This window comes from Chamaea fasciata, unplaced genomic scaffold (genome assembly GCF_029207755.1).
Source record: "Chamaea fasciata isolate MVZ Bird 193981 ecotype frontalis unplaced genomic scaffold, bChaFas1.0.hap1 SCAF_7, whole genome shotgun sequence".
NCBI lineage: Eukaryota > Metazoa > Chordata > Aves > Passeriformes > Sylviidae > Chamaea > Chamaea fasciata.
In genome coordinates, this window is record NW_027094092.1 from 57,004,780 (window position 1) to 57,031,374 (window position 26,595).

Sequence of the window (26,595 nt, forward strand, 5' to 3'; positions counted from 1 at the left end):
CACATCCCTCTTCCAAATGAACAGTTCCCACCACTAAGTACTAATGTGGCATTGTTACAATTTAAAGTGGATTTTGTTCAGAATTTGGGGAGAAATACATTTCCAAGTACACTGACTTGAAAATTATTTAACAGAAAACTGAATCAGGTTTCAAGACCCGACTTCCCTTACAGAAAACATTTACAAAATCCTGGTTATCATCAGTTACCACGCTGAAGATTAGCGTGTACATGTACACAAACACACCCATTTAATTACTGCTGCTCTAGGGTGAGTAAGCATCAGGTTTTCACTGGAGTGTCTAATGGCTTTCTGCACTGGAATTAATAGTGTAGGCAGGAAAGTCAGGAACCCCAGTAGGTCGATTCTATCTACACATTTAGGATTAAATTCTGCTTGCACTCCAGTTATTGCCACCAAGCCACCGGACCCAAGCCTTGTGGAAAACGCAGTCCTACACCAGTCTAGTGCAGATATGGCTCCTTAGCATATTGTTTTGACAGCAGAACAGAAGATATGGAGATTAGAAAGCTGCTGTAAGGGCTTCATATAATTGGGGTAAGGAAGAAGAAGCTGCCACTGAAACAGATGGGATGGAAGGAAGAAGCACCATCTTAGTATCAAGTCTGCTGGCACAAGTACTTCAATCTGCAAAGTTTGGTCTTGTTAGTGATACTGACTGCTACAAAAAGAGGAGAAGGTATTTCAGAACACTGCCATTATCCTCAAAATAGTGAAGAGCATATGTTTTCAGGTTGGAAAAGACCCGTGTAAGTTAAAAGAGCAGCTGTATAGTAGAAGTTATAGTTAACTCAGAGCTGCAGTTCAGAGTGAGATTAATCACCTACATTGCTCATGCTTATTTTTTACCATGAACACATTCCAGCCCTTCATGTTAAGAAAGATATGGCTTGTAACTGTCCCACTGTAATGATTTATATCATTATTTTATAACCTCACTATAACACAGCATTTTATAACCTTACTATATCTTGTCCTTGTCTAATTCTCCTGTTTTCTAGGAAGCTAAAGTAATATTTTACTTTGGTTTTCACATATTTTCACTCTGCAAAATACATCCCACTTCCCTAGATCCAAAAAGTTGTGGCAAGTGTTTGCACAACCCTAGAAGAGCATGTATTCTAAGCCTGGGTTTAACATCATTTTTCTTCTACTTGTGTGAAAGGCCTGCATATCCTTCCAGAAATCTATTGTGGAGAGAGAAGCCAAACAACTAAAGCACTTCTTAAAATAACTCCATGGAAATAGCTTCATGGAAATTCAGCTTCTGACTCTGAGAAACCATCAAAATATTTATAACACTTTTGTCAGACACAGACAAAAGAAAAAGGTTTAGCAAAGGATGAAATCTGAACCTGTAAGCATTAAACTGGCACTAAGCACAGAAGCCTGAACTCTATTCCAGCAGTTAACACTGAACTGCTTGTGTTCTGTGTGTTTAATGACATCCCCTGCTCTTTTCAATACTTTATCAGCAGCACTGTGAGCTGTAGCACCTCTTCATGAGAAAGGGGCAGTGGAAGGCAATAACATTTCTTGCAGAGCTATGAATTCTCACAGGGCTTCTGGAAGCAGCAGAACTACATGCATGGAAGTGAAAAGCATTTAGCCAATGAAAACAACCAAGTAGAAATGGCATAGAAAAACTGCTTTGTCTTATGCCCAGACTAGAATGCTAGTACAGGTGTAAAGAGAGTTCAGAAGAAAAATAATCCTACACTGTAAGATATGGTGGATGCCTACAACTAGGAGGTGGCCGAGTAGAGAAACAAAGAAGCTCAAAGGCTACATTGCAGTAGAGGAATTAAGACTAAGACTTCTCAAAACTTGACAGGTGGGAATTTGCAGTGAAGATGAGCGAGAGAACAGTGTGCAATGGCAAAGCTCAAGGTTTCAAAATACTGAGAACTGACAGAGGGAGACAAAGATTATGGAGAAAATGTACCCTTGCAGAAAATAACAAGCTGGACAGCCCCCAGTCAAGTGACCCAAATCTAGCAGTATCTACAAAGTTTCTTTTGAATAGCTAGGACAGACGAGGATGAGCTGCTCCCAAGTGCCCACAGTAATACTAGAGAGAGCATGCATGAAAGGGAGCGTCAGTAATAGACATTTGCTAGGTTATTACAGGAGGTCTCTTCCCTCATAGTTCAGATGGTCTTGTTATCTGATTAAGTAAAGGAATCGCAGACTCAATGAAAAAAAAAAAATAGGGAGAAGCATAAGAACACTAATCTCCAGTGTTTGACAAATATGAAAACTGAGTTTGAATTCAAAAGTTAAATAAATACAGCAATTACACATTTAAATGTGATGTCTTACATTTGTGCATATTTACTAAAGAAACATATATGCCCACAGAAGAGTATTTTCTACCTAATCAAGAAATGCACTTGTGTGTAGAGGGCACTTTTGAAAAGTTGACAGTAAAAGAGAATGAAAAGTGGAGTATCTGCAAATATGTATATATAAATTTCATCTATCAGTTATCTCTCATCCCAAGATTCCACTGCTTACCAACAGCTCAACTCAGGAGTCTGCACTGATGCCTCATTTCAGAAATTGCAAGGTTAAAAGTGAATATTTTAAAATGGTAAAACAAAACTCACAATTCCAACTGCCTGAAAAAGTGAACCATCATGTTCCATTTTTCGTTTTCTCTGAGTATTATGCAAAGCTAGCATCTTTGGATTTAGTTCTTCATCCAGTGCAGTAGATCTAAGAAAAATTGATTCAGGCTGTTAAGACGTTTCTGCTTTCCTCAAGCCATTCTTCTTCCATGAACACTTATATATACAACATCACAGAACTGAATTTATGAACTCCACTACTTTTCGTTCATAAATTGACTTATTTCAACAATCAATTTCTATGAGCATAGCAAATGTTAGCCTTTAATCTTGCTGGGAAGCTCAGACTGAGTTTTAACAAAAATTTTTAAATCTGCAGAAAAAAAAGCATAAAAGTTCAGCAGTTCACTTTCAACAGAAAGAAGGGAAGGAAGGGTGAGGGAAAGTCTACTCTGAAAATTTCTATGTACAGATAAATCTTTTACATATCATAAATCTCACGTTTGACTTAATATAGTTTTCTATTTGTGATAAATATCTACTACAGGCACCACAAGTCCATCACAAAACACATTTAGTTTGAAAAGCAATAGCTATTGCTTAGAGAAATCTGTATGTCTGATATCTGCAGTATCTGTAGCATGGACTGTAGTTGCCTCTTCCCTCTAACACAGTGGACAAGGAAAGCACCAGAAATATTGTGTGGGTGTAACTACCTAAATTGCCTACTGTATTTTTATAAAGGCTGCATATCAGGTAAAACAGAACAGAATTTTTACAATAGCTGGCTTTACCATGAGGTGCTTAGGTAAAAGCTACCAGGAAATTAACTTTAGGGGAGTTTACTATTAAAAAAAAGACTCATTTGACATGTCCAAATTTAAATGTCTCAATTTCTACTCTGAAGAACACTGAGGATGAACACACAACAAGCTGGCAGAAATTATATCTAACTCCTCGAACAAATACCAGGCCTTAAGCTGCGCTTTTAAAATACCTTTTATTCAGAGTGACTGTTAGCAAGCTGGGTGCTCCTGGAGAAGGCTTTTCCACCTGATCCACTGCTGCTTTCCCTGCTCTGATGGGAGAGGCAGTTCGACTCCTGCTCTCGCCATAGGGCGAGGTGGGGGCACTGCTGGGCTCCGAGGAGGGGACCATGATCGTCTTCACGTCGTCCGCGCGCTCCGCCGGCTTCGCCTCCTCCGCGCCGCCCGCCGCGGCCTGACCCTGCTGGAATATGGTGATGGGGGCTGCACTCTGGGAGCTGGAGGAGCTGCTGCTCTCCAGAGGGGACAGCTGATCGAAGGAGCGCAGCTGGAAGTCATCGTCCATTGGGATGTAAGGAGCCAACATCTCTAAATCTAAGTCGGTTTCCTGGAAGAGACAAAAGGTGGAACTTAGCTGAGGTTTCTTCCACACTGATATGACTTCAAGGCTTTTTCTTTCACCAAATCCTTACAATTTTTTAATATTTTACGCTTTAATCAAACTATTACATAAAAAGGAAGGAGGTTCCTGAAAACATTCTAAAAAGGAAAAGTAGTACACTCAGAATAAGATGATAAAGAATTTTAAGTTACTGTGCATTACCTGAGTAGAGAACGGATTTTTTGCTTCTGTATCTATGGCAAAGAGTTTCTCCACTAATTCCAGTTTGAATTCACTGGCCATATCATTATCCACATCAAAGCAGTAATCATTGGGACTACTGGGCTGTGAAAACATTTTGAACACAGTTTTAGGTTTCTGTCATTGCATCACTTGGCATTGTTACCTACAGATTCTCTGCAAAATTTCTAACATAGAAACTAATCCCAAGCTGTAGCTGCACAAAATTAAAATGGGAAAGGAGAACATTCACATTTATCCATATATATAAAAATTTTCCCCACCAGGGAAGCACTTGCTTAGTTGAAACTTGGAAGTAACCTCTACAGTAATTTACTGCAACTACTTGGCTGTTTAGGGAAGTTGTGTCTGAACCAACTGAATGAAAAAGACCAATCCCACGCTCTCCTTCTTTCTATCAGATAGCATTACATACATTCAATATGTAAGACTCACTTTAATGAAAAGATATGACAATTTATCAGTTTCCTCACATCATGGCGTGAGCTTAAGTCATAAGGTAGAAATAATTTCCAATTCCTGTCCTGGCTGCATCCTTAACCAGATCTGCCCCACAAGCCCCAACAGCACATCCATTTTAATGACAGCATATCCAAATTACGAAACTCACCTCAGGTGAACTTTGGCTGGTACTTGCATCAGAAGGGCTGGTTGGTTGCTCTTGCACCTGAGGCATGGTAAAAGAAAGTTCGAGTGGCTCTGTGTTTGGCTCCAGCTTTGATACAACTTCTCTATTGAGTGCAGGATCAGCATTGCTACGAAGTGGCTTTGTAGTTTCAGAGGCAGGTAGTGGGGACATTGCCATATTTATATTCTGCAATTTCTCACTGGATGAGGGGAGCATTACATCATTATACAAAGGAACTTCATCACATTGTTGTTCATCAGACTCTATAAAAATTAAAAAAAACCATCAACCTAAGTAACAGTACTGTGTGTGTCTATGGACCTCATTAAATTTAAACAGCAGCTGAAATACCACTGGGCAAGTGGTACTGGGAGGTTATTTTATAAAATCTACTATAAAACAGTAACTTTGCTAATTAACATGCTCCCCAATTCAAACACACACCCACCATTACTGCTGAAATCTAGAGAGATAATTGTGTCTCCAGCAGCTGGGGCCAGCACAGTTAAAGCATCTGGTTCCTGTTTAAGTTTTTCAAACAGGTTGTTAGTATCATCCAGGTCATCTTTACTGAATATTTTGGTCATTTTCATGTCAGGAGACTCCACTGGTTTCAGCATACACTCAGTTTGTCCAAGGGAAAAAATTAAGTCCTTCTGAACAATTCCACTGTCAGACAGAAAGGAAGATGATTGTTAAAGAACAGCTAAAAGAATAAATTCTGGCTTAATAGCTTTGTAGGTTGAAACCCACCCACTCTCCCCGCCCAAAAACCCCAAACCAAACCAAACAAAAAACACCCCACCACACATATCCCACAAAATTACCACGGTAAGAGCTTTAAGAATTTGGTTTTTTGTTACTCATTCTCTCCTCAAAAGTAACAGACAAAGCACTAATTGTCGTACAATTATAAAAAAGTAACACCATAAATAAGCTTTTCTGAAGGCATTGAAAAAGGAAAAGATTTTTTTTAAAAAGCGATAAAGTTAGATATTTCCTAAACTACTTTTCTTTGTTTTAAATGAATGTGCAATATCTTGGTAGATTTATATTGGGACATTCACTGAAGTTTTGAAAAACTAATTCAGGACTATTAGACATTTGCAGAAGAATAGTCAACCAGTCTGCCCTCAGCTGAAGCTTTCAATTAAAAGAGGAGCTCCAAGGAAGAAAAAGTTAGATGGGATTGAGAATGACACCACTACTGCTGCTCTGACTCCATGACAAAGTTACTAGTGGAATTAACTGTTCCAGATTTGGGACAAAGATTAGAGAGCTGTCTAAAATGCACACAAATGCTCAAGTGCTTCCAATCAGGCAGAAGAGGCTGGTTCTACACTCATTTGCCTGCAGAGATCATGTACTGACATCACTGGACCAAAGCATTTTGTTTTCAAATACAATTACTAATCCGAGGACTGGCAGTATTCTAAGAAATATTCTATTTCACTGGTAGGGAACAATAACATTATAATACACTCAGCAGAGGATCAGTGCCATCAGAATCTGACTTGGTCTTCAGTAAAAATGATGACAAAGAACACTGAAGTCCACTCAACTTACCTCAACACATAGTTCACACACACTATGCACTGTGGCTGAGAATTCTTAGTGTTGTATATAACAGTTGCTTGAGTTTCAACCCAGACATAGCCACCTTGTTTGGCCAGCATTCTGTACTGTCCTGTTGTCACCTGCCCTTTTGTGAACACTAAAAGCAGAAAAAACACCAGCTTTAATTACAGGCAGAAAAACCCCAGAACTGTTTGAGGTCAGTATTCATTGCAGATTCATATCTGCAACTAAAAGAAAGCCCTTGTTCTTCTGTTGCTCTCCCCCAGGGCTGTCTCTCATCTCCTGTAGTTTGAAGGCTTTAAATTCAGTTTTCACTTACTGTCGTGGTGTGTTTTGGTCAGATGGTCAGAATCCAGTGCGTGATAGTACTCATAGATTGAGCGACCCAGGAGCTCCTCTGGCTCGTACCCCATCAACTCTGTAATTCTTTAAAACAAGGGAAAAAAATTGCTACGTGAAAGCATACACAGGCCAGCACAAATACCAGAGCATTTGGATGCCTGCACATCTAGAAAAACCTTTAGAATCACTTCCACACATAGCAGCAGCAAATTTGGGTTACTGAGACTTTTTATTTTGAAATAAATTGCTAATCTGATGCTTCTTTAGAAGAGAAATTTCAGCATGACTAGGATTTTACTTCACACTGAGTATTTATAAATCATGTAGTAGGGATAGGATTAAACAAATCCCCACTTCTTAGGCATTTTTTCTTTTTGCTTCAAGGTAGAACAGCTACTTACAGACCAGCTTAGGCAAGTATGAAAATTTAACAAGATAACAAAGATACACTTCAACAGTTTTAATCCTGCAACTAAGAGAAATTAGGAATCAGATTTACTCTTCCCACTCAAGCACTGCCTGCTTTTAAGGCAAATGGGATTTCTTTAGTCTCTAGAGGGCAGTGCTAACCAGGGAAGTGCTTGTATTTTGCCCCATTCTAGATGCAGAGCCTGACTAAATACGAACCTTTTATGTGGCACCATCAGTCCTAGAAAGGTTGTTATTGCAGAGGTCAGAAATTACCTGCATCAACCTCTTTCTGCATCTAACTGCAACAGCTAACTAAAAATTCACTTTTGTTAAAAGTAAAGGAAATGGGTAGTAATAAATGACACCAAATTAAAAACAAACAAAAATATGAAACAAGCCAACCCCAAACAAAAAACCTTGAGCTGACTATTTCCTTTATTTGCATTTATCAAATTTATCAAGCTAAGTTCCCAGAGGATAGGAAAATCAGTCTTATGTGTCTGCCTACACCCCTGATTTGCACCAGAACACAAAATCTAATTTTTCAACAGCAGATGTATTGCATTAAAAGCACAGCTGAACGTCTGGGGTTTTTTTGACAGAAGAAAGCAGACACTGATCTCCTGAGGAAGGGAGAGGGGAAGGAAGCAGTAGCAATAAAATACATCTGACAAGTATTACACACACTCTTTTCAGTCACCAAAATGCCCTATCTTTGACAAACCTAAAATCCTGTTTTTTTCAGTGTCTGGGAGAATATTCTCATTTCAATTTAAATCACTGCCACTATAGTAAAGACCAATTTGAAGAGGCAGTTAACTGAAGGCAAAGGATTTATTCATAGAATGGCTTGGGTGGGAAGGCACCTTCAAGACCTTCCTGTTCCAAACCCCTGCCATGGGCAGGGACACCTTTCACTAGAGCAGCTTGCTCAGAGCTCCATCCAGCCTGGCCTGGAACATTTTCAGGGATGGGGCAGCCACAGCTTCTTGTCAAGAATTTCTAATATCTAATCTAAACATGCCCTCTATCAGTTTACAACCATTGTCCTGTCACTATTTGCCCGTATAAAAAGTTCCTTTCCCTTTCGTTATTCCGAAGTAATAACCCTCCTTAGACCTAAGAATCTGGCTTTTAAGACATCCTGATCAGTTAGGAAAAGCCCAAGTAAGCCACCAATGATTGCATTGTCAAGGTAAATTAAGTTATTGAGAAGGCAAACATTAGCCAACATGTACCAGCCCTGCGAATCTCTCAAATGAATTATTTTTTACAGTATAAATAATATATATTACCTTTCATCACAATAGGAAAATTTCATATCAAGACTGTGACGACTGAGGAACGTTTTGCTGTCCAGGGGGACCTCAATGTTTGATGGGTGAGGAATAGGTTCACAAATCAACACCAGGCAGGTCATGGGAGGCTTTTTGTACCCGCAGTGAGTCTGGTTCCCACACGTGTCGTACACACGGATGTGGCCAGTGCAGTGCAGCACCTACGGCAGAGTTGGATTTTAGAAACAGACGAGGTTTGGTCTGCCAGACAACACAATCCTATTTCCACCAGCACGCCCAGAGCCAAGTCCTTCCCCACCTCACCCCTCAAGGGGAAGGTGACAAGGGATGGCTGGAGGAGAGCAGTGTCCTCCTCCTCACCCCACACATCCTGGGGTGGGTTCACTGCCCAACTCCTTCCTCAGCACTGGCTGAAGCAACACCAGACATTGCTGCATTTCTGTGAACTCTTCTTTTTAGTCACAGTAGTGACAACTCTGAGCAGCTGCCTCAGCAAAAGGTATCTACACTTTAAATCTCAAAGCTATGGTAATAGCAGTAACCCTCATTTTAGATATTCTGCAGAGGTGATGACAGAGATCAAATACATTCTTCAACAGGAACTTCTGCATTTTGTGGGGTGTTCTTTTAACCATTCTGAAGCAGAAATAGTTCACAGACAGCAGCAAAGAAGTTGTTTGAGCCAGAATAATCAAATTCAAATCATAAAAGAGAACTGGGAGCCATAATCCACTGGATACAGTAAAAAGTTACTTTGTCCAGAGGAGAAAATGCATTCACTGCAGAAAGTTATCAGGCTGGCCCCTTTTTGTTCCAACTGTTACAAAAGGGAGAGCCAGCAGCTTCAAAAGAATGGCATTGAAGTCCTTCAGAGAGACCTCAACTATCACATTTTCAGTGACAAATCAAAAGAAATCAGGGATCAGCATAAGTGATGTCAAGTACTTTTTTCCCAGAGAAGGCTTTATGCAAACATATTTGGTAATTCTAATTGTTTGTAAGTAAATGACCTCTACTTTAAAATGGAAAATCCATTAAAAGAGTTTTGGAAAACTGATTTTAAAACATTGTTTCAGTTACCTCTGTGATGTATTCAGCATTAAAATTCTGCATAATGAAGCACAATTATTAAATTATAAAGTACTTAGTGAAATTCATGCTCGTTACATGAAGCAAAAATGCTGAAATACAGTGTAATGACATCTGAAGAGGAAGCTGCCAAACTATGCAAATATTCCTTTGCATTAGTTACCTTCCATGTAGCAGACTTTATATTCACTGTTCTTCCCCTGCTAGTCAGTGTACACTTCATTCTGAGAAAAAAGCTGCGCTCCGTGTTTTGCTCTTTGCCCTTTTTCACAGGACCTAGCAGAAGCAAACAGCAAACCAATTCTTAACATGCTTGGATCATCTTCCAAAGGCATTAAAAAACCTCCACAAACACATTATAGAACTCTAGGACTAAGGGAAGACCCCAAAAATAAACTAAAAAGATTCATACACCTAATAGCGCTTCTGATAACGGTATTTTTAGAGTAAGTTTTATTATCAAGTAGACAAAAAAACCCTGAAGTTTCACAGAGTTATAGAATGATTTGTGCTGAAAGTGACCTTAAAGACCATCTCGTTCCAATCCCCTGCCATGGGCAGGGACACCTTCCACTATCCCAGGTTGCTCCAAGCCACATCCAACCTGCCCCTGGACACTTCCAGGGATGGGGCACCCACAGCTCCCCTGGGCAACCTGTGCCAGGGCCTCAGAAACCTCACTGGGAAGAATTCCTTCTCAAAAATCACCAAACCCTGCCCTCTGTCAGTAGAAACCATTCCACTTGTCCTCTCACTGCAGGCCCCTGTCCAAAGCCCCTCTCCAGCTCTCTTGGAGCCACTTTAGGTACAGGAAGGGACTCAAAGATCTCCCCAGAGCCATTTCTTCTCCAGGCTGAACAATCCCAGCCCTCTCTCAGTCTGTCCTCACAGGAGAGGCTTTTGATGCAGCCCAGTTTCAATTTTTTAAGATCAGGATTGTATTTGTAGCCAACTCCACACTCCCAAATTTCAGGAAAAAGGAGCAGGAAGAAAGAGAGACCATTTGGAAATTTAATATATTTTAAAATTGTGACAGAGGACAAGAAAAACATATGTGTACAATAAGAAGCCCTGTTGAGGTAGTTTCCACTGAAACGCATCAGTAACTCACTATGAGGAGGTTCAAACCAAGCACCTTTTGGGCTTGTTGCTCGTCAGGGCAGCAAATTTTTCAATTCAAAATTAACAACTCAGCCGTTTATACACATCCAAACATTTCCATGGTGATTTACACTCTTGGAGTAAATAGGGACCGAGTTTTTAAACACAATATTAACATTCTAAGGAGAAAAAAAGTCGAGAAACAAATCAACATTGGCAGCATTTAATTTTTTAGCCTCACTTGCTCCCAGCAGGCTTTAAGTTAAGTTTTTGCCTGTACAGGGAGATCTTTGCAGAGCCAATTACTAGCTACGCTATTGTGGGCAAAGAAAATGTAACTGATGCTATCAGGAGAGCTGCAAGCAGCTTGCAATGTGTGCAAGGAGGAAATGCAGCACCCAAGAGAAGGAGCAGTGGAAGAGCCAGTTTGCTGAGGCTTGCTAAAGAGCAAGGACCAAATCATGGCAGAGGGGGAAGTTTAGAACACATGAGCTTACTTCTGATACAAGTTTATACAATAATTTGTTCTTGTCCTCCACAGACAATAGTAGCTATGAAATTCTTCATGGTGGCTTGCACTGCAGCTACTGGCTAGACAAAATTAATTAGAAAAATGTTAAAGCCCCTAATGCTAACTTGTCTATTGCTTCTAGCAGAGGCAAAGACTAAAGGGCTCAAGCACATTTTATGCTACTTGAAAACAACCTTGATAATGGAGAAAGTGGGGCAGAAACTAAAGCCAAATTCACAGAAGCAGCAAAAACTTATTCAATTCAGTAAGTTTTAAGAGTTAAACCAATCTAGACATTGATAGCTGAAGATCGCACAACATCACTGTTACCAAGTGCTGATGCATGAGGCTCTGCTTTGAGAAGCAACTGTAAAAGATTGAGCAACTTTCAAGTCTGATTCAGCACTGTACATTATTTTTTAAAATGGCCAGCTTTGAAAGTTTAAAAAGCAGCTTCATAAAATGAGAATGCAGTTCTGTTTCTGCCAATTGCATTTATATTCACTTGCACTTGTACAGTCCCAAAGGGGAATATTTAATACTCAATTCCAAACCAAAATAATTCCACTGATGTAAGAGCTGCAGTAGAAGGCAACCTGGGAATACTAATAAATATAAAAATGTACTATTACTACTGCAATTTAGACTTCTGTCTGCCAACGTCATTTGCAAAACAGCTTTTGTAATAATGCTTTCCAGACATCTGATTCCAGTCTGGCCAATTTAGACATGCTTGAGATGGTTTGCATGAAACTCGGCGATACGACATTTTTTAAGAATAAGCTTTTGCAACAAAACCAGGTTTTTACACTGCTTTAGGGAAACTGTTCCTCCACCCCCAAGATGCATTACTGTATTCCAAAGGGGGAGGCAGGGCAGAAGTCTAATCTAGCCTTTGAAACATACTTCAGTTCCAAGGGCAGACAAGTTTACAAAATGGGCCCTTAATGCTATGGTATCTTATCAGGTCCTTTCCACTGAATAAAACAAGATGAACATATAAGACTTACACAAGATTTACAGTGCTACAAAAAAAGCAGAGGTCAGGTTTATTAATTTATCACTATCTGAATTCAGAGTCCATATAAACCTCAACTGATGAAAGAGAAAGTAGAGAGGTCAGATTTTAGTCTTCTAACTACTGAGTAAAGCAGATTTGTTTGGAGGCATGCAGGCTGCCAAGTCTTTATGGCCTTTATCAAATCCTTAGAAGACATAAAAGCTGCAATTCATAGGCAATTGTTAAATTTCAAAGCATACAGCACATGTAAACACAGTGTTATGCTCCCTCAGATGGAGAAAAGAAGAGCCAGAAGTCTGTGAAAAGATATCGATTTCATGCACCAATTAAAAAGTGCAGAGAAGCATCAACCCCAAAGCCCTTTCTGGGGCTGTTCAAGTATTCCCAGATTGGTGTCCTAAAATTTCAACACAGTATCTATTTTTTTGTCTTGGGTATACCACCATAGATTTCTGGAAGAAAGCATTTGTTCTCAGCTCTCCTGTAAAGCTAAGACTAGACCAAGACAAATGCACCAAATGAGCTTCTCCGTGTCTCTCTACAGCAATTGCTTAAAATCATTCTCATTCAACCTACCTCTAATTTTATTCCTGTAGGCATTTATTCTTTCAACCCTCAAGAACTCCATTTCAGTCATTAATTTTGTTAGATTAAAGAATCCTAATTAAGTCTTGCTTCTTCTATAATTAGGATATAGCCAAAACATTTTGGTTATTCCTGTGGTTAGTGTCTCTCAACAAGGTTTAATTTGAGATTTAAGAAATAAAAACATAATAGCTTTTTAACTCAACACCATTTTCTGGCAGATATCCAACTGTGTTAATGCCAACAGAAACTATCCATAAGTAAATTAAATTGATTTTTTTTTTCCTTTCTTCTCACCATTTCTGTGTGTAAGCATTTCTCTCAGCTCCTCGTGGTCACATGGATGAGTGAAATCAAATACACTGTGCCCCGTCAACTCAAACTGCAAAAATTAAGAGGTATAAGGATGTTTAACTTCACATACACAAAAATGGAACAGCTTTTGAAACAGTCTTAGGAAATGTCAGTATTTCACCTGAGTGAGTCCCATACACTTGTTCACGTTTTCAGACATGTAAATCATGTCTCCATCTTCAGACAGAACCATGACAAAGCCATCAAGAGCTTTCAAGTAGAAACAGTTCAGTTCCTTCTCCATTTTGGCTTCTGTCTCCAGCTCACCTGCAAGCAGCCACACATTTTTGTTTAAGCAAACACCAGCCACTCTTCACTTGCCAGCAGGAATGACTTCTGGCACCAGTCTGCCAGGGGTCAATCTTGCAGGACCATTCAAAACCAATAATTCATTTAGATAAGTGACCAGTTCAATTCTTCAAGCTCTAGCAAAGGTATCAGAAATCACAGAAAATAAGAGTGAGGTTAAGCCTCTGTGCTGTTATGTATTAACCAATATCCCTTCCACCTTAAGGAAAAGGTCTATGTGACAAAAAATTTACCACTCATGTCAAAAAGGCATTATAAACTTCTCTTGGGGGCTTTCTGGGAGAGTTTTCAGACTGGCTGCTGAAGTTACTCCTCCATACAGCAGAGGCAGACATGCATGAGCACAAACAATCAATATAGCACCCATGGCAGGCTAGCAGCTACTGGCTCCCAACCAGACTCAGATATTCCTGCAGTTGCAGCTGCAGAGACAACATATCTCCAGCTGACTTCACCTCCAGAGGAACACATCTCAGAAACACAATTTACAAAACTATTCCTTGCAGTTTATATTAAGGGAACACAACTACAGTTGGCTCGGCCAACCTTGAACCAATTACCCACAGTCAAGAAAGCACAGCTGGAACAAACAAGTTTAGGGAGAAAAGGAGGTTTAAGTGAAGGAATCTAACTTTGGGAGAAAGGTCAAATGAGACTGAAAAGGGCACTACAGCTGTGATGAGACAACCAGGATCACCAGAACAGAAAGGGAAAAAACGAAGTCCATCAAACAGTGGATTTTTCCTGTGCCATTGTCAATAGCTGATTTCTACTGTAAGATCTCCCAGCTTCCCAGAGGAAAGACACTCCTAATAACACATTTATTTTACAGCTGACTGGTCTTACAAATAGATTCTTCCTCACTATTCTTTGCTCCCTTACCAGCATCCAGCAGCTTCCTCATGCGCAGGTAGCTGATGGTGAGCCTCATGATGGAGGCCTTGTCCAGGTGTGCGCTCACGGTGTGGGGTAGGGGCAGCTGGTGGGCCAGCTCATAGAACACCTCCGACTCCTTGCTCCTCCGGCACCGGGCTGCATCCCGAGACTTCTCTTTCCTGCGTTCTGAGCTAATCCTGTAGAAACAAAGTTTCAGGTTAAGGTAGGGAACCTAGCTCTCTGGGATATGTGTCTTTGAAACTAAGTTGCCCAGAAGCCAAGTAAACCAGTTGGGGAAGTTGGATAATGTAAAGACTCGATTTAAAAGAGCAAGTGTAATTCTTTGTATCGACTTCTGCCCTGGGTGGGCTATGCCTGAACTAAATTCAAACCCACAGAGTCTTCCAACAAGAGATACTTTCTTCAAAGTATCTCAAAGAGATACTTTTGTACTCAGAACCCTTCCCGCTTATCTCATGCCTTGAGTGCTGCCTCTCCAGCCTCCAAATCCTGACCCTCCAAGTCCATTCAACAAATTACAGAGTGGATAATTTCCAGCTCAAAGCTCCAGCATCATGTATCACATACATTCGCCAAGTTGTTCCTTTACCACCCTTACAAAGCCCACCCAACAGGTCAGATAAGCAAGGATACTCATTTAACATGAGATATGCTGCTTTTCAAGCGATCCAGAAAGTCCCTTTCCTAAAACCATTCTATGACGATTCCATGATTCAGTCTTTCTCCAGAAAAGCCCCTTCCAGAGTCTCCCCTACACTGGAAAGCAATACCTCATTCTCTTTCCACTGCCTTTGTAGACCTGCCTCCTCCAGAACACGAGGTAAAGAACAGCTCACTGAGAGAAAGCACTGAAACAGTGAAGACTGTCAGTAACAAGGAGAATTCCCCCTTTTCCCAACACCCACATCAGGTCACTTCTGTCTCATGCATCTGGTCAGATGAGTTTTGAACTAAACATTTTCACATGGGAGCTGCAAATTTTTGCACGTGCAAACAAGAACTCAGTGCTTCTGCAGTCCCTGAGGAAATAAATGTGCTTTTATTTTTAAATGAACAATACAAAACCACACAGTATTATTGCCCAGTTTTTTTTTCATACATTTACATCTTCTGAAGGCACCCTGTCTTCATTTCGCACTCATCTGAGATAGAAAAGTAGTTTGGGAACTACTTTTTTCAAGATTTCACAAGACTTAAAAGCCATCTACTATGACTGCCAAATTCACATTGCTAAGTCTGTGGATCTGTGCAAAAATCCTTTTTAGTTAGCACACATCTTGTGAGAGGTAACACAAATGACAGAGCAAAGCAATTCATGAGCTAATGATCCCTGGGACATAATGAACTAGATTCCAAGAATCAGAGAATGGTTTTGGTTTGAAGTGACCTTAAAGATCATCTAGTTACAACCCCCCTGCCACGAGCAGGGACAGCTTCCACCATGGCTCAAAGCCCCATGCAGCCTGGCCTGGAACACAGGAATGGGGCAGCCACAGCTTCTCTGGGCAAGATGCGCCAGGGCCTCACCACCCTCAGAATAAAGAGCTTCTTCCCAACATCTAATCTGTATCTCCCCTCTTCAGTGTTAGCAAATACATACCCAAAAAAACACATTTTCAGTCCTTTACCAGCTGTGCTACCCACAGTGGCCAAAACCTTGCTTAGGTTATGCAGAAACGTGGGTGTGACAATACCGTGTTGGATGTTGAAAACAGGAATACCTTGACACGTGGAAGAGGTTTAATAATCCATGAAAAAGACAGAATCTCTCTTAAAATTACCTTCATTTTTACTAGCCGATAAAACTGTATGCTATCCTCACAATCCTCTCCTCCTACTCCTGCCACTGCCAGCAGAGAAAAACTGTTTCTGTGGAATGAGAAACATTAATAGATTGACATAATAATAGTAATAAAGATCTTTGGAAAACTAACTTATGGGAATTGTAGCTGTAAAAAACCCTGGACATACAATAGTCCCATTGATTTCTGTGAAAATAAGCTCATGTCTCTCAGAAGGGCAGCCTGAAATATCTGACAACATTCCCCATATTGCAGATTTCTTCACATTGAATTTCCCTGTGACAACACATGTTCCTGTTGTAGTGATGGATATCTTGGTCTAAGAAGCTTGAGGCTCCTGACATACAGGTATATCTGGAAATAGCCATTACGAAAAGTCTGACCTTTAACAATACTGCAAAAATATTTCAGCTATTTAACCTGACTGATTAAATATTTATTACAGAAGACAGGCCTCAAGTACCTTTTCTCTTGGAGGAAAGCTAAGGGTGGAGGTGAAAAAACCCCTGGATTCTCTTTGTCCTCTTTCTTGGCCCACAGATTTTGCTGTAACTCTATTTTGCCAAAGGTATTTCAAGGTAACTGTCGTGGTTTAACCCCAGCCCACAATTAAGTACCACAAAGCTGTTTGCTCACTACCTGTCCCACCCCGGTGGGACGGGGAGGAAAACTGCAATGGAGGTAAAACCCATGAGACAACTTAAAAACAGTTTAATAATTGAAACAAAGTAGTAATTGCAATGACAAGGGAGACAAAGAAACTAGACTCAAGACAGACAAGTGATGCTGGATGCAATTGCTTACCCACCCTGACTGATGTCCAGCCCATCCCAGAGCAGGGACGAGCACCTCCCAGCCAACTCCCCCAGTTTACACACTGGCCGTGACTCTCTGTGGTTTGGAATATCTCTGGTCAGTTCAGGCCAGCTGTCCTGGCTGTGTCCCCTCCTGCCTTCCTGTGCATCTCCTCACTGGCACAGCATGGGAAACTGAGGAACCCTTAACTCAGGGTAAGCACTGCTCACCACCAACTAAAACATCAGTGTGCTGTCAGCATTACTCTCCAAAACACAGCCCTGCACCAACTACTAGGAAGGAAATGAACTCTATCCCAGCTGAAACTGTAACAGCAGCACAAGCAATTTTGTTGCCTTAGACAGATTCACCTTTATACCTTCGTTTTTTGTTAGTTACTCATTTCAAGATCCCTTCACCTGCAAAATATTCATCCTACAACAAAAACTCAAGAGAGAATTACTGGGAGTAAATGGTTGCCATCCACCCAGATTCCAGCAGTTTTGTCATGGCTTCCTTTCCAACTGCAGACACTTCTAAGCTAAAACTCCCCTGCTTTGGCAATCAGGCTGAGCACTTCAAGTCCACAGGTTTGTCAGCCTTGTGTGAATCACACAGGGCACTCGAGTGATGAAAATAGACACTAACCTCACAAGTTGGGATTTCAGCCCTTGTATTTTTTTTTTTTTTTCTGACAGCCTAATGATCTTGAAAATATTTTGGGTAGTTTCCAGATTTTTGCCAGGTTTTAGCACCCTTGGCAGCAGCCTTCAGCCGAAACAGTCAAAACTCCTCGTGAGCATTGAATTATTAATTACCAACTAAAACACTCAAATCCAGCCCATAGTGCTTTCTGTTAAAAATTAATCCCAGAGTAATATCACCAAGGGCTGCCAGCTGGAGCTGATGGGCAAAACCCAAGGAAAAGGGGATGTTGGAACCGACCAGTGCTGCCCGAGTGGCAGCGTCTCCTCTCCCTTTTACTATGTGTTTCCTTTCTAGAAAGGCTACTACTATAGATAGATGTTTAAACTGTACAGCACAACAGTTGGCTATTTTTAGCTGCTATTTAAACCTAAGCTGTAACCAATCTGAGTAAAACCCAGCCATTTAAATAGGAAGATTAACTACCAGCTTCAAAGAGCATTTCTTTAATGGATCAAATTAATAGGGAAAAGGTCTTTTACAAATGAGGTTTAATTACCAAGTGAAGTCATTGTTGCCTCAACATTGAAATGTCACCAAACTAAAAAAAAAAAAATTCTTTACTATTGCAACTACTCTAAGCTTTGTTACAATTGCATAAAGTAAATAAAAACCCACACATCAGCATGTATAGCTGCTCACGATTTTCTGTGTAGTCAATTAAATGACACTGAATTCCTGTAAAGAAAATGTATTTCCAAAGTGAGCAGTCTCTCAACCAGAGGGGAAGGAAAAGGAGCTCAGGGAAGGGGATTTTAAACAGTGAGATGTGAAGTGCCACAAAATCAGTTTAAACAAATCATATCACTTTTCTTATCTGTTCTTTTGGAACTGCCCCCGTGTAAAGCTCATGATCTTCTCAACAGAAATAGCATTCTGCAGAAAAGGAGCCAAGCTCCATTTAAAACAAACCCCAGACTTCAGAGCCGTATTGCAGCCTTCTGCTGCCAGTCTGGCACGAAACAAAAACACCTCAAGAAAACCTCAGCTGCCGAGTGGATTATACATGCAATGAAAATATCAGAGATGCTGGTGCTGGACAGGAAATTGCATGCATTTGCAGGTCTGATTTTTCCTGCACAATTTCAGTGCCAGACATTCATTTCCATTTCATATTTCTACCACCAGAATACAGAAGCAGAGAATCATAAGCACGTTATCCATCAGAGCTCACTGGAAGCAGTTTCACTGACAGCTTTAAACCCAATACCACTTCTTATATATAAAGAGATGTTTACATGCAATAGCTGAATAAAATCTGAGCTCCAGAAGATATTTAAGAGACCCAGAGCAAAAGGGTATTTCATGACCAGGACTCACTGCAGCTGACCCAAGAGCTCAGCTGAAGGTTATAACCTGGACTCCCACTCACTGCCTCAAATAATGGTGAACAGAAACAAAGCTTTACAGCAAGAATTTGCCCAAGAGCCTTGAGAGCAAAGCACATCAGCAGCAACCCCGTGCCCACCAGTTAAAGATGTCAATATTGGCCTCTCTACTTGAGTGTGCAATTTCTGTCAGCATCTCCCAAATAACACATTATTCCCCATACCATCTCCAAGACCCCTCCACAGCAGATTCCTACATGTGAGCCCCAAATGTCTAAATGCAGCCCCATTTATTCAACTCCTTGAGTGAAAAACTAATCAATGTTGGCTTGTTTCTCCGTATTTACCAATGGCAAATAGACAAAAAAAAAAAAAAAAAAAAAAAAAAAAAAAAAAAAAAAAAAGACCCTGGAAAATATCATTAGCAACTGAAAATTGTTAGATAAAAAATAGTCAATGGATAGAACTTAAAATGTGTAGCAGCCAATTTTGTCTCCTTCTGTCTTTTAAATCACCACCCAATCTTAAGAAAATTTTTGTACTGTGTACGTAAAGTTAGATTAAAAAAAACAATTCAAGAGGTTTCCTTTAGGTCACTTCGCTATGGTTACAGGTTTTCTCCCATTCAAACTTACTGTTTCTCTAATCATGTACATTTTACTCTACAGGTGTTTTCAGTTCCCATGTAAAATAACTTGTGCATGATTAATTAACCCAGGCTCATCTTTCCCGATACGGGGTTTGAGAACATTCTAAAATATAAACATCTTCCAAGAGCAATTCACATTTTTTCTCTTTAGACTTGTTTTCTTCAACCAAGTGGCTTTTATTTATCACATTATTTGTTCCTAAGGTTTCATGGAGACATACATTGTAGGAAACAATCCTGATTAGTAATGTGCCTCAAATCTGGTAACATCTTCTTGAGCTTTAAGTAGTTTTCCATTCTGCCATTAATTGCCATCACTTGCCAGTAAAAGATTCAGATAGTATTTCCATGTTAGTAACAATCTCTCTTAGACTGTAAAACTACTCTGGGAAACACCTGGCTTAGAAATGAAGTCACAAAAGCCATATCCACTATAACACAGCTTTATTTTTTTCTTCATTACACCAAGAAAAGATGCAAATACTACAACACAGTAATATACTACAAGGATATGAACATCAGGATGGTATTGGAACTTTAGAAAGTAGACCGGCAAGTGGTCTCACGTTTAACTTTTAAGGCTGAATGCATTCCTGCGGTTGGTATAAAACTTGGTCACCTTTTCAGGCCCAGCCTAAACCAGGTATTTCTGGCAGCACAGCTGAACAGGACAGAGGGTTCCTGAGGGTTCAGACAGTTCTGCAGCCATACCCTGCAGAACACCCAGAATAACCAGTTGTGTCCATGGAGTGTGAATGGCTCAGCCCTGGGCATGTCCCACCAACCACTCTCACCTACAGCCAGAGTGTTAGGACAAAGTCCTACTCTCCTGACTGTGCTGAATACACGATCACTTGGGGTTTTTTCACTGGTTGTAAGGCCTGTGTTTTGTCCAGAGCTGCTAGCCATGACACTTGTGAAATTATTCCCCCGTGGAAAGAAGACCCAGGCAAGCCCAGCACCTGGCACAGAGAAACTAAAACAGTGGAACTGCTCTATCGACAACTTCATAAGAAAAACTGGAATGAAAGAGAACACCACTCAAATCCAGTTATTTAGGTATATGGGGAGCTAAGGAGCTGATAAACTTCAGTGGGGGGGGACAGAGCTGCAGTGACAGCAGCATCTATCAAGTCTTGAGACAGAGCCACACAAACATGGCCCAGAGTCGCAGGCAGCCCCGAGAGCCCCATTCCCTCCCAGCCCTGCAGGGTCACACTTGTCTGTCCTCACCAGCAGCCCAGACTGTTCAACCCTCAGCAGACAAACTTTTTCCAAATTGGTTGGGAGGGCTGCTCCCTCCTCCTATTGAAGCTCGACAGAATTACTGCAGTCTCTCAGCTGCCAGTTCTCCATGAGCTTGGGGTTACAGCTTTGACACACCTTGCTTTGACGTGATTTCCTTTTAAAGTATCATTCCTTTATGGCAAATTTTATTTACTAGTTGTTCTTATGTTATAGTCTGTGGACAGAGTTCTCGTAAGGAAAAAAAAAAAAAAACAACCCACACCCAAACCTCGTGTGTAATCAGAAGCATGTGATTACACAGAAGAAAGTCTTGCTCTTCATGAATTAATGAACAGCACAGCCCACTAATCCAGCTCAGGAAAAGAATTCAAATTCCTTACATAGAGTATGAACGATTCAAAAGAGATTTAACTGCAGAAACTAACGTAATATCCAAGCAGAAACACCACCACTGTGTGTAAACTATTAAAATTCATTCCTCAGTATATTTCCTTCTAACACAGCAATTTCAACCATTTTCTTTACATGAGGGTAGTTACAGGCATTTCCCATAGTCTGACTACCACCAAAACAAACCCCTAACTGATAAAACTCTAACAAATCAGGAGAGCAAGCAGGAGGTCAGCCTGGATTAGCTACAGCAGCACAAATGAAAGCCACCAGCGTTTGCAAAATGAGAGTGGGGAGAGGCAGCGAGAGGAGCCTCAGTGAGCTCACCTAGAGAAGTCTTACTGACGCCACAAAGTCCATACAAACCCATCCTACAGACAAATCACAGCACACAGGAGCCAGCAGCACAGCCTTAAAGGCCTGAACCCAGCACAGCCCCACGCTGACAAGATTATATCCATCATTTGGATTTGGCCTTGAATTGACCTGAAATCCCAACTACCTCCCCACGAAGAAAGTGTGAGTAAGAAGGGAAAAGCTTAAATATTGTCATTTCTAATTTAGATCATGGTGAAGTGATTCTATCATGTCTTATTATACAACGTAACCCACTCACAATTTACCTTTGCATCCTAATATACTGTTTTAAAATAACCACATGGCATACAGTGGTGGCATGTAAGAAAATCTTTTTTTTTCCAGCTACGTTATTTAGCTTTTTCCTTGAGTATATTTTTTCCTTAATTAGTTACCTCAATTACCTCCTTAATTATCCTTCAGGATGAATGATACATGGTAGTTAAATTGTGTTTATTATTACAGAAAAATCTGAGCCATTCAAAAGATATCTGAACATGGACTTGACAGAACTAGACACTAAGTGCTCTCCTCCCTTCAGCCCTTCTACTTTTGCTTCTACCAAGCTCACAAAAAATGATACAAAATATATCCCCAAGATATCTGTCAGGCTCTCAGTTAACAATGTTTTAGCTAGGAACTGGTCTACCTTCAGACAGATGCAGACTCTTGATAAAGTAACTAATTTTAGTCTAAATCATGACATTAAAATGTATCTTCTATTTTTGTTCGTTGGTTTCCAAGACTGGAGGCAGAACATTTTCCCTCATTGCTTCCATCCAAGTTTCATCCCTTCATGTCAAGTTCCTCAACTGCTTTCAGTTAACAGAGTATTTTGTAATCAAAGGTTTTAAGAACAGAGGAAAAAAGAAAATAACAGAAGGGATATGGAGTTTTATTTTTCTGTACAAATAAAGAACAAACAGACCCACTTGCAGCCAAGAGAAACATTTACAACAACAGCTAGGACAAAAAGCCTGCAGCAATGTCAGCTCAGCATCCAATACACTGAATCAGGTGCAAGGAAAAAGTCCTTTCTGAAGGACTGAGCACCAAAACTCCCATCCCCAGCTAAACCATTCCTTTCTTTAGTATAGCTAGTGGAGGCTGCAGCTTTTATATTTGATGTAGATTATGTCTTCCAAGGGAGAAGAGCAGGGAGCAAACATAAGCTTAGGTAAACTGCTAGTAACTCCCTTACTATTGTAAGAGTCGATTTACTATTCTCATTTCTGAGCAAAAACAGGAGGCTTGGCCTCAAATCCTTTTGCTTCTTGAAATGCACAAATTTTCGTAAAGTGACATCAGTTTAGTTTTGGTTTAGGAATGACAATGAAAGAACTCATTCTGGTAAACAAAACAGGTCATCTTTTTCAGGTAACATTTCCAGGATTACAACAATTTGAGTCAAAAAGGTTATTAAATAAGTTGCTCAGTAAAACCTCCCACCGTTGTAATTATAATCAGTGCTGCTGATTCAGTACCCTCAATTCTTCACTTGAAGTTCAGACGCTATTATAATGCAGTGAGTTAAAAGATTAGTTGTAACATTTCTCAAAATGCTTAAGGAGCATTCATTCACACCAAATTAAATAGAAGCTGCACAGTATCTCTGCTAACACACACACAGTTTGTTATGCTTTGGTGTCTTTAAGGAATAACGAATGGACCATCTTGAAGCACCAGTTCTTCTCCAGTGCCAGCAAAGCCATTTTGAATTTTTTGGTACTAAAATACCTCAAGCTTTTAAAAAGCTACATTCCTCTACAAGTCCCAGTGTTATCAGACTTCAACAGGAAGAAATGACAGATAATGCACATGATGAAACACCTCTTTATCAATGCGACTTTCTCTGAGATCTCAAACCCAACCCCCAGGCTGGTATGAACAGGCATATCTTCAACCCAGGCTGTGGCTCCACATCAAAGAACTCTGAAGTTTTCGTCACCTACGTAAACTGCACTCAAAAAAATACATATGCTGGCATGCATTCACTTGATTCCATATTCCTAATGATTTCAGAATGTAATTTTCATAGAGATTTTTATTCCAAGCTAAATAGCAGGGATCTCGGTAGAGAAAAACCGCAGTGGGCTTCACGTCCATTGGTAATTTGGAAACCTGTATCTTCCTTGAATTTTCAGTCATTAGTTAAAAGTGCAAAGGCTCATCTTCTCTCCTGGGCCATTTCTGTAGCCTCCAGTGTCACAAAACCTCCCTGTGTCTCCCACTTCAGAGCAGTTCTCAGTGGAAAACTCAGATTCTCCTGCATTCTCTTTCACCCACTCTAATACAAAGCAAGTTTCTCAGGAGAGGCTCAAAATGCTCAAACTTTCCTGAATTCAAAAGGGAAAGGGCTGTTATAACATGAAAAGATGATTAAGGTCTAAGTTCTTTCCATGCATTACCTAGGTGGTTTTTCTGAGGCATGTAAACGCCTGCCCATATAACTGTGTATGTAAAGATAAAAGGTGCAGTTGAGCTGATGACTTGTAATCTGGAACATTCCTTCCTTTTGGACACCAGCTTGCTAGGTAGGAACAGGTATGGGTTACTGTGCCTTCTTGTAAGGCTCTTGCAAGATTTGTTTTTGTTTTGAATCTGCTTGTTTTTTAAAGAACACATCTTGTAATTGAATTGATATTTGCATCTCCTTGGAAGTATCATCAGGAAAAGCTTGATGCTTTCGTATACGACTATTAATCCATGTGGGATTTCCCTCCTGGGTTTATTTAGCCATGCACACTCTACAATCAGGTAAAAATTATTTTGCTGGCATGTCCTAACACCCAAACCCTTCAAGAATAAATTAATACTGCCAAATTCTCTTTGGTAGTACAAAAAAAAAAAAAAAAAGGGATTTTCAAAAATCAGCAGCTTTTGTCATTCAATGTCCCCTTTAATATCAAAAATCTCATGCAAGCCTACTTGAAATTCAGCATTCTAATACAAATTGGTGCCATATTACTACTGAGCAACATGAACACACTGAAGAATTCAATTCACTGTGTAACAGGCTCAGCAAGAGTCCTCCAGGCTTCCACGGTGAAAGCACACCAACAGGAACATACACAATCTCAAAAGTTTTGGGCTTACACTGCAACGCCGCTGACATTAGACACCGTAATTAATATTTATTGACTAACTTTTTCTTTTTTTCTACTTCACCATCAGCAATCAAGAGTCTTGCACCCAGACGCATAAACTCCAGGCATTATAGTTCAAGGACAGGGAGGAACAAAGGTCTGTGGCTGCTTGCACAACGTGCAGGGGAGGAAGCAAGCACCTGTAGGTGAATTCACGCCTAACACACATGACAGCAGCATGGTCTCTTCTGGCAGCAGTAGGAAGACAGCCTGGAATTGCTTCTCAGCTCCTCAAGGCTTACAAAGGACATGCCACTTTAGCCTAACCTAAGTCAGCCCTCGATGGGCACTTCTGATAAGAGAGAAACCAACCAGAAGATGGGGATGGCAATTAAATGAGAGAATAAAATCGATTATCCACTTCACACCTCCATCTTTAAACCAACAGTTGACTTAACTGCCACACTTCAGATGCTGATAAGAGTATGCAGCCACCTTTGATCCCCCACACACACCTTCCAAAAATGGTCCAGGATGTGCCTCTAGAGACACCGAAAAGGATAAGCATTTCAACAGAAGGCTGAATCGCTAGAAAAGCTTGAAAGTGCTTTAAAGAAAAACCTCTTACGATGGCATCACCCTGTTACAGACCCCCTGACAACCTGGACCGTCTGATCACAACTGCACCAGCCCCCTCAGCTAAGCGTGGACAGGTTGGTGGTATTCCAGGCGCCCCAATCAAGAGACCCAGGCTGCAGACTCGAGACGCTGTGTCTTAAAGGGCGAAGCAAGCATGACTGTAACCAAAAAACCAGAAAACCCTCCTGCCGCTTCCATCAGCTCACTGCCAAATTATCAGACCTTCACTGATAAATGGAACCAGCAGAGCAAAATTACAGAAATTTTCCGCAACAGGCAAATCCTCCACAGCTATTCTTGCCTGATTTTCAGTGCCTTGATGCTGATGAGGACAGGCAGTAGCACTATGCCGTCCCCTTCATCTTTAGTGGGCATTGGAAAACCATTTCTGGTCATTTTTATTAAAGGAATTCACGAAACTTTTCATATTTGGCAGTGCAAATACCAGACAACACAGGTAAGCCCTATGGCAAGGCAAACAATCCAGAAAAATCCAGAAAGCAGCAAAACCACTGTTCTATGAGCCAGAAACCACTCAGCCTTCCCCATACCTGTGGAAAGACTCTACAGGAGATTTGCTGAAAGATTCCTCCTCTTCTTACAGCCCAGATCATACAAAAGGGTTTTGTGTTCACTTTCGACTCTGGCAATGGCGGCTCAGTTCCCCCAGCGCCGAGAGAAATTAACAGACAAAAGCAGTGGAACATACAACCCTAAAGACCTCACACAGGTTTAAGGAAAAACAGGGGTAGCCACTGCCCCTCAGAGCCATCAGCACAGGATCCATTAGAATGTATCTCAGACAGATTTTGGAGCTGGACTTCAGTGGCAAAAATCCAGAAAAAGAAAAAAAAAAAAAAAAAAAAAAAAGGTCTTCCAAATCATCCCCCTTAGACACTAAAAAATAAGTTTCAAGGCCTAACTCTGAGAAATTGAAAAGCTAGAGTTCTTCTGCAAGGCACTCCTCATGTCAGGATATTAAATTCCACAGGCTTATACCATCCTAAGACCCAGAATGAATACTCCAGAAACGACTTATCATTTTTATTTAATGCCTATAGCACTATTTTATGCTATAAAGACTTACAGCACACTAGAAAAACTAATCTGGGTTACCTACCAGCTGCAAGCCACTACAACAAAAGTAACGACTAACCCATAACCCTAAACGGCTCATGCACTTAAAAAGGCATCAGAATTCCTCTGCTAATCGTGAAGCATCACAGCACAGACCTGAGGAAAAGCTTTTCAT

At 40.5% G+C, this 26,595-nt stretch overlaps 1 protein-coding gene across 2 annotated transcripts in view; it reads right to left on the reverse strand.

Moving 5' to 3' along the window:
• HIF1A (hypoxia inducible factor 1 subunit alpha) overlaps nt 1-26,595 on the reverse strand; it is a 34,417-nt gene that overhangs the window by 5,327 nt on the left and 2,495 nt on the right. Inside the window, exons 1-13 of one of the 2 annotated variants that reach the window (XM_066189011.1) lie at nt 23,794-23,890; nt 14,330-14,524; nt 13,260-13,405; nt 13,082-13,166; nt 9,730-9,842; nt 8,475-8,677; nt 6,746-6,852; nt 6,415-6,562; nt 5,297-5,517; nt 4,831-5,111; nt 4,182-4,304; nt 3,589-3,965; nt 2,631-2,739 (exon numbers count right to left, since the gene is read on the reverse strand). In XM_066189011.1, coding sequence (XP_066045108.1) covers nt 2,631-2,739; nt 3,589-3,965; nt 4,182-4,304; nt 4,831-5,111; nt 5,297-5,517; nt 6,415-6,562; nt 6,746-6,852; nt 8,475-8,677; nt 9,730-9,842; nt 13,082-13,166; nt 13,260-13,405; nt 14,330-14,524; nt 23,794-23,890 — 2,205 coding nt within the window. Of the gene's footprint in view, nt 1-2,630; nt 2,740-3,588; nt 3,966-4,181; nt 4,305-4,830; nt 5,112-5,296; nt 5,518-6,414; nt 6,563-6,745; nt 6,853-8,474; nt 8,678-9,729; nt 9,843-13,081; nt 13,167-13,259; nt 13,406-14,329; nt 14,525-23,793; nt 23,891-26,595 lie in introns of those variants that run through there. The other variant, XM_066189010.1, reaches the window with a different exon arrangement.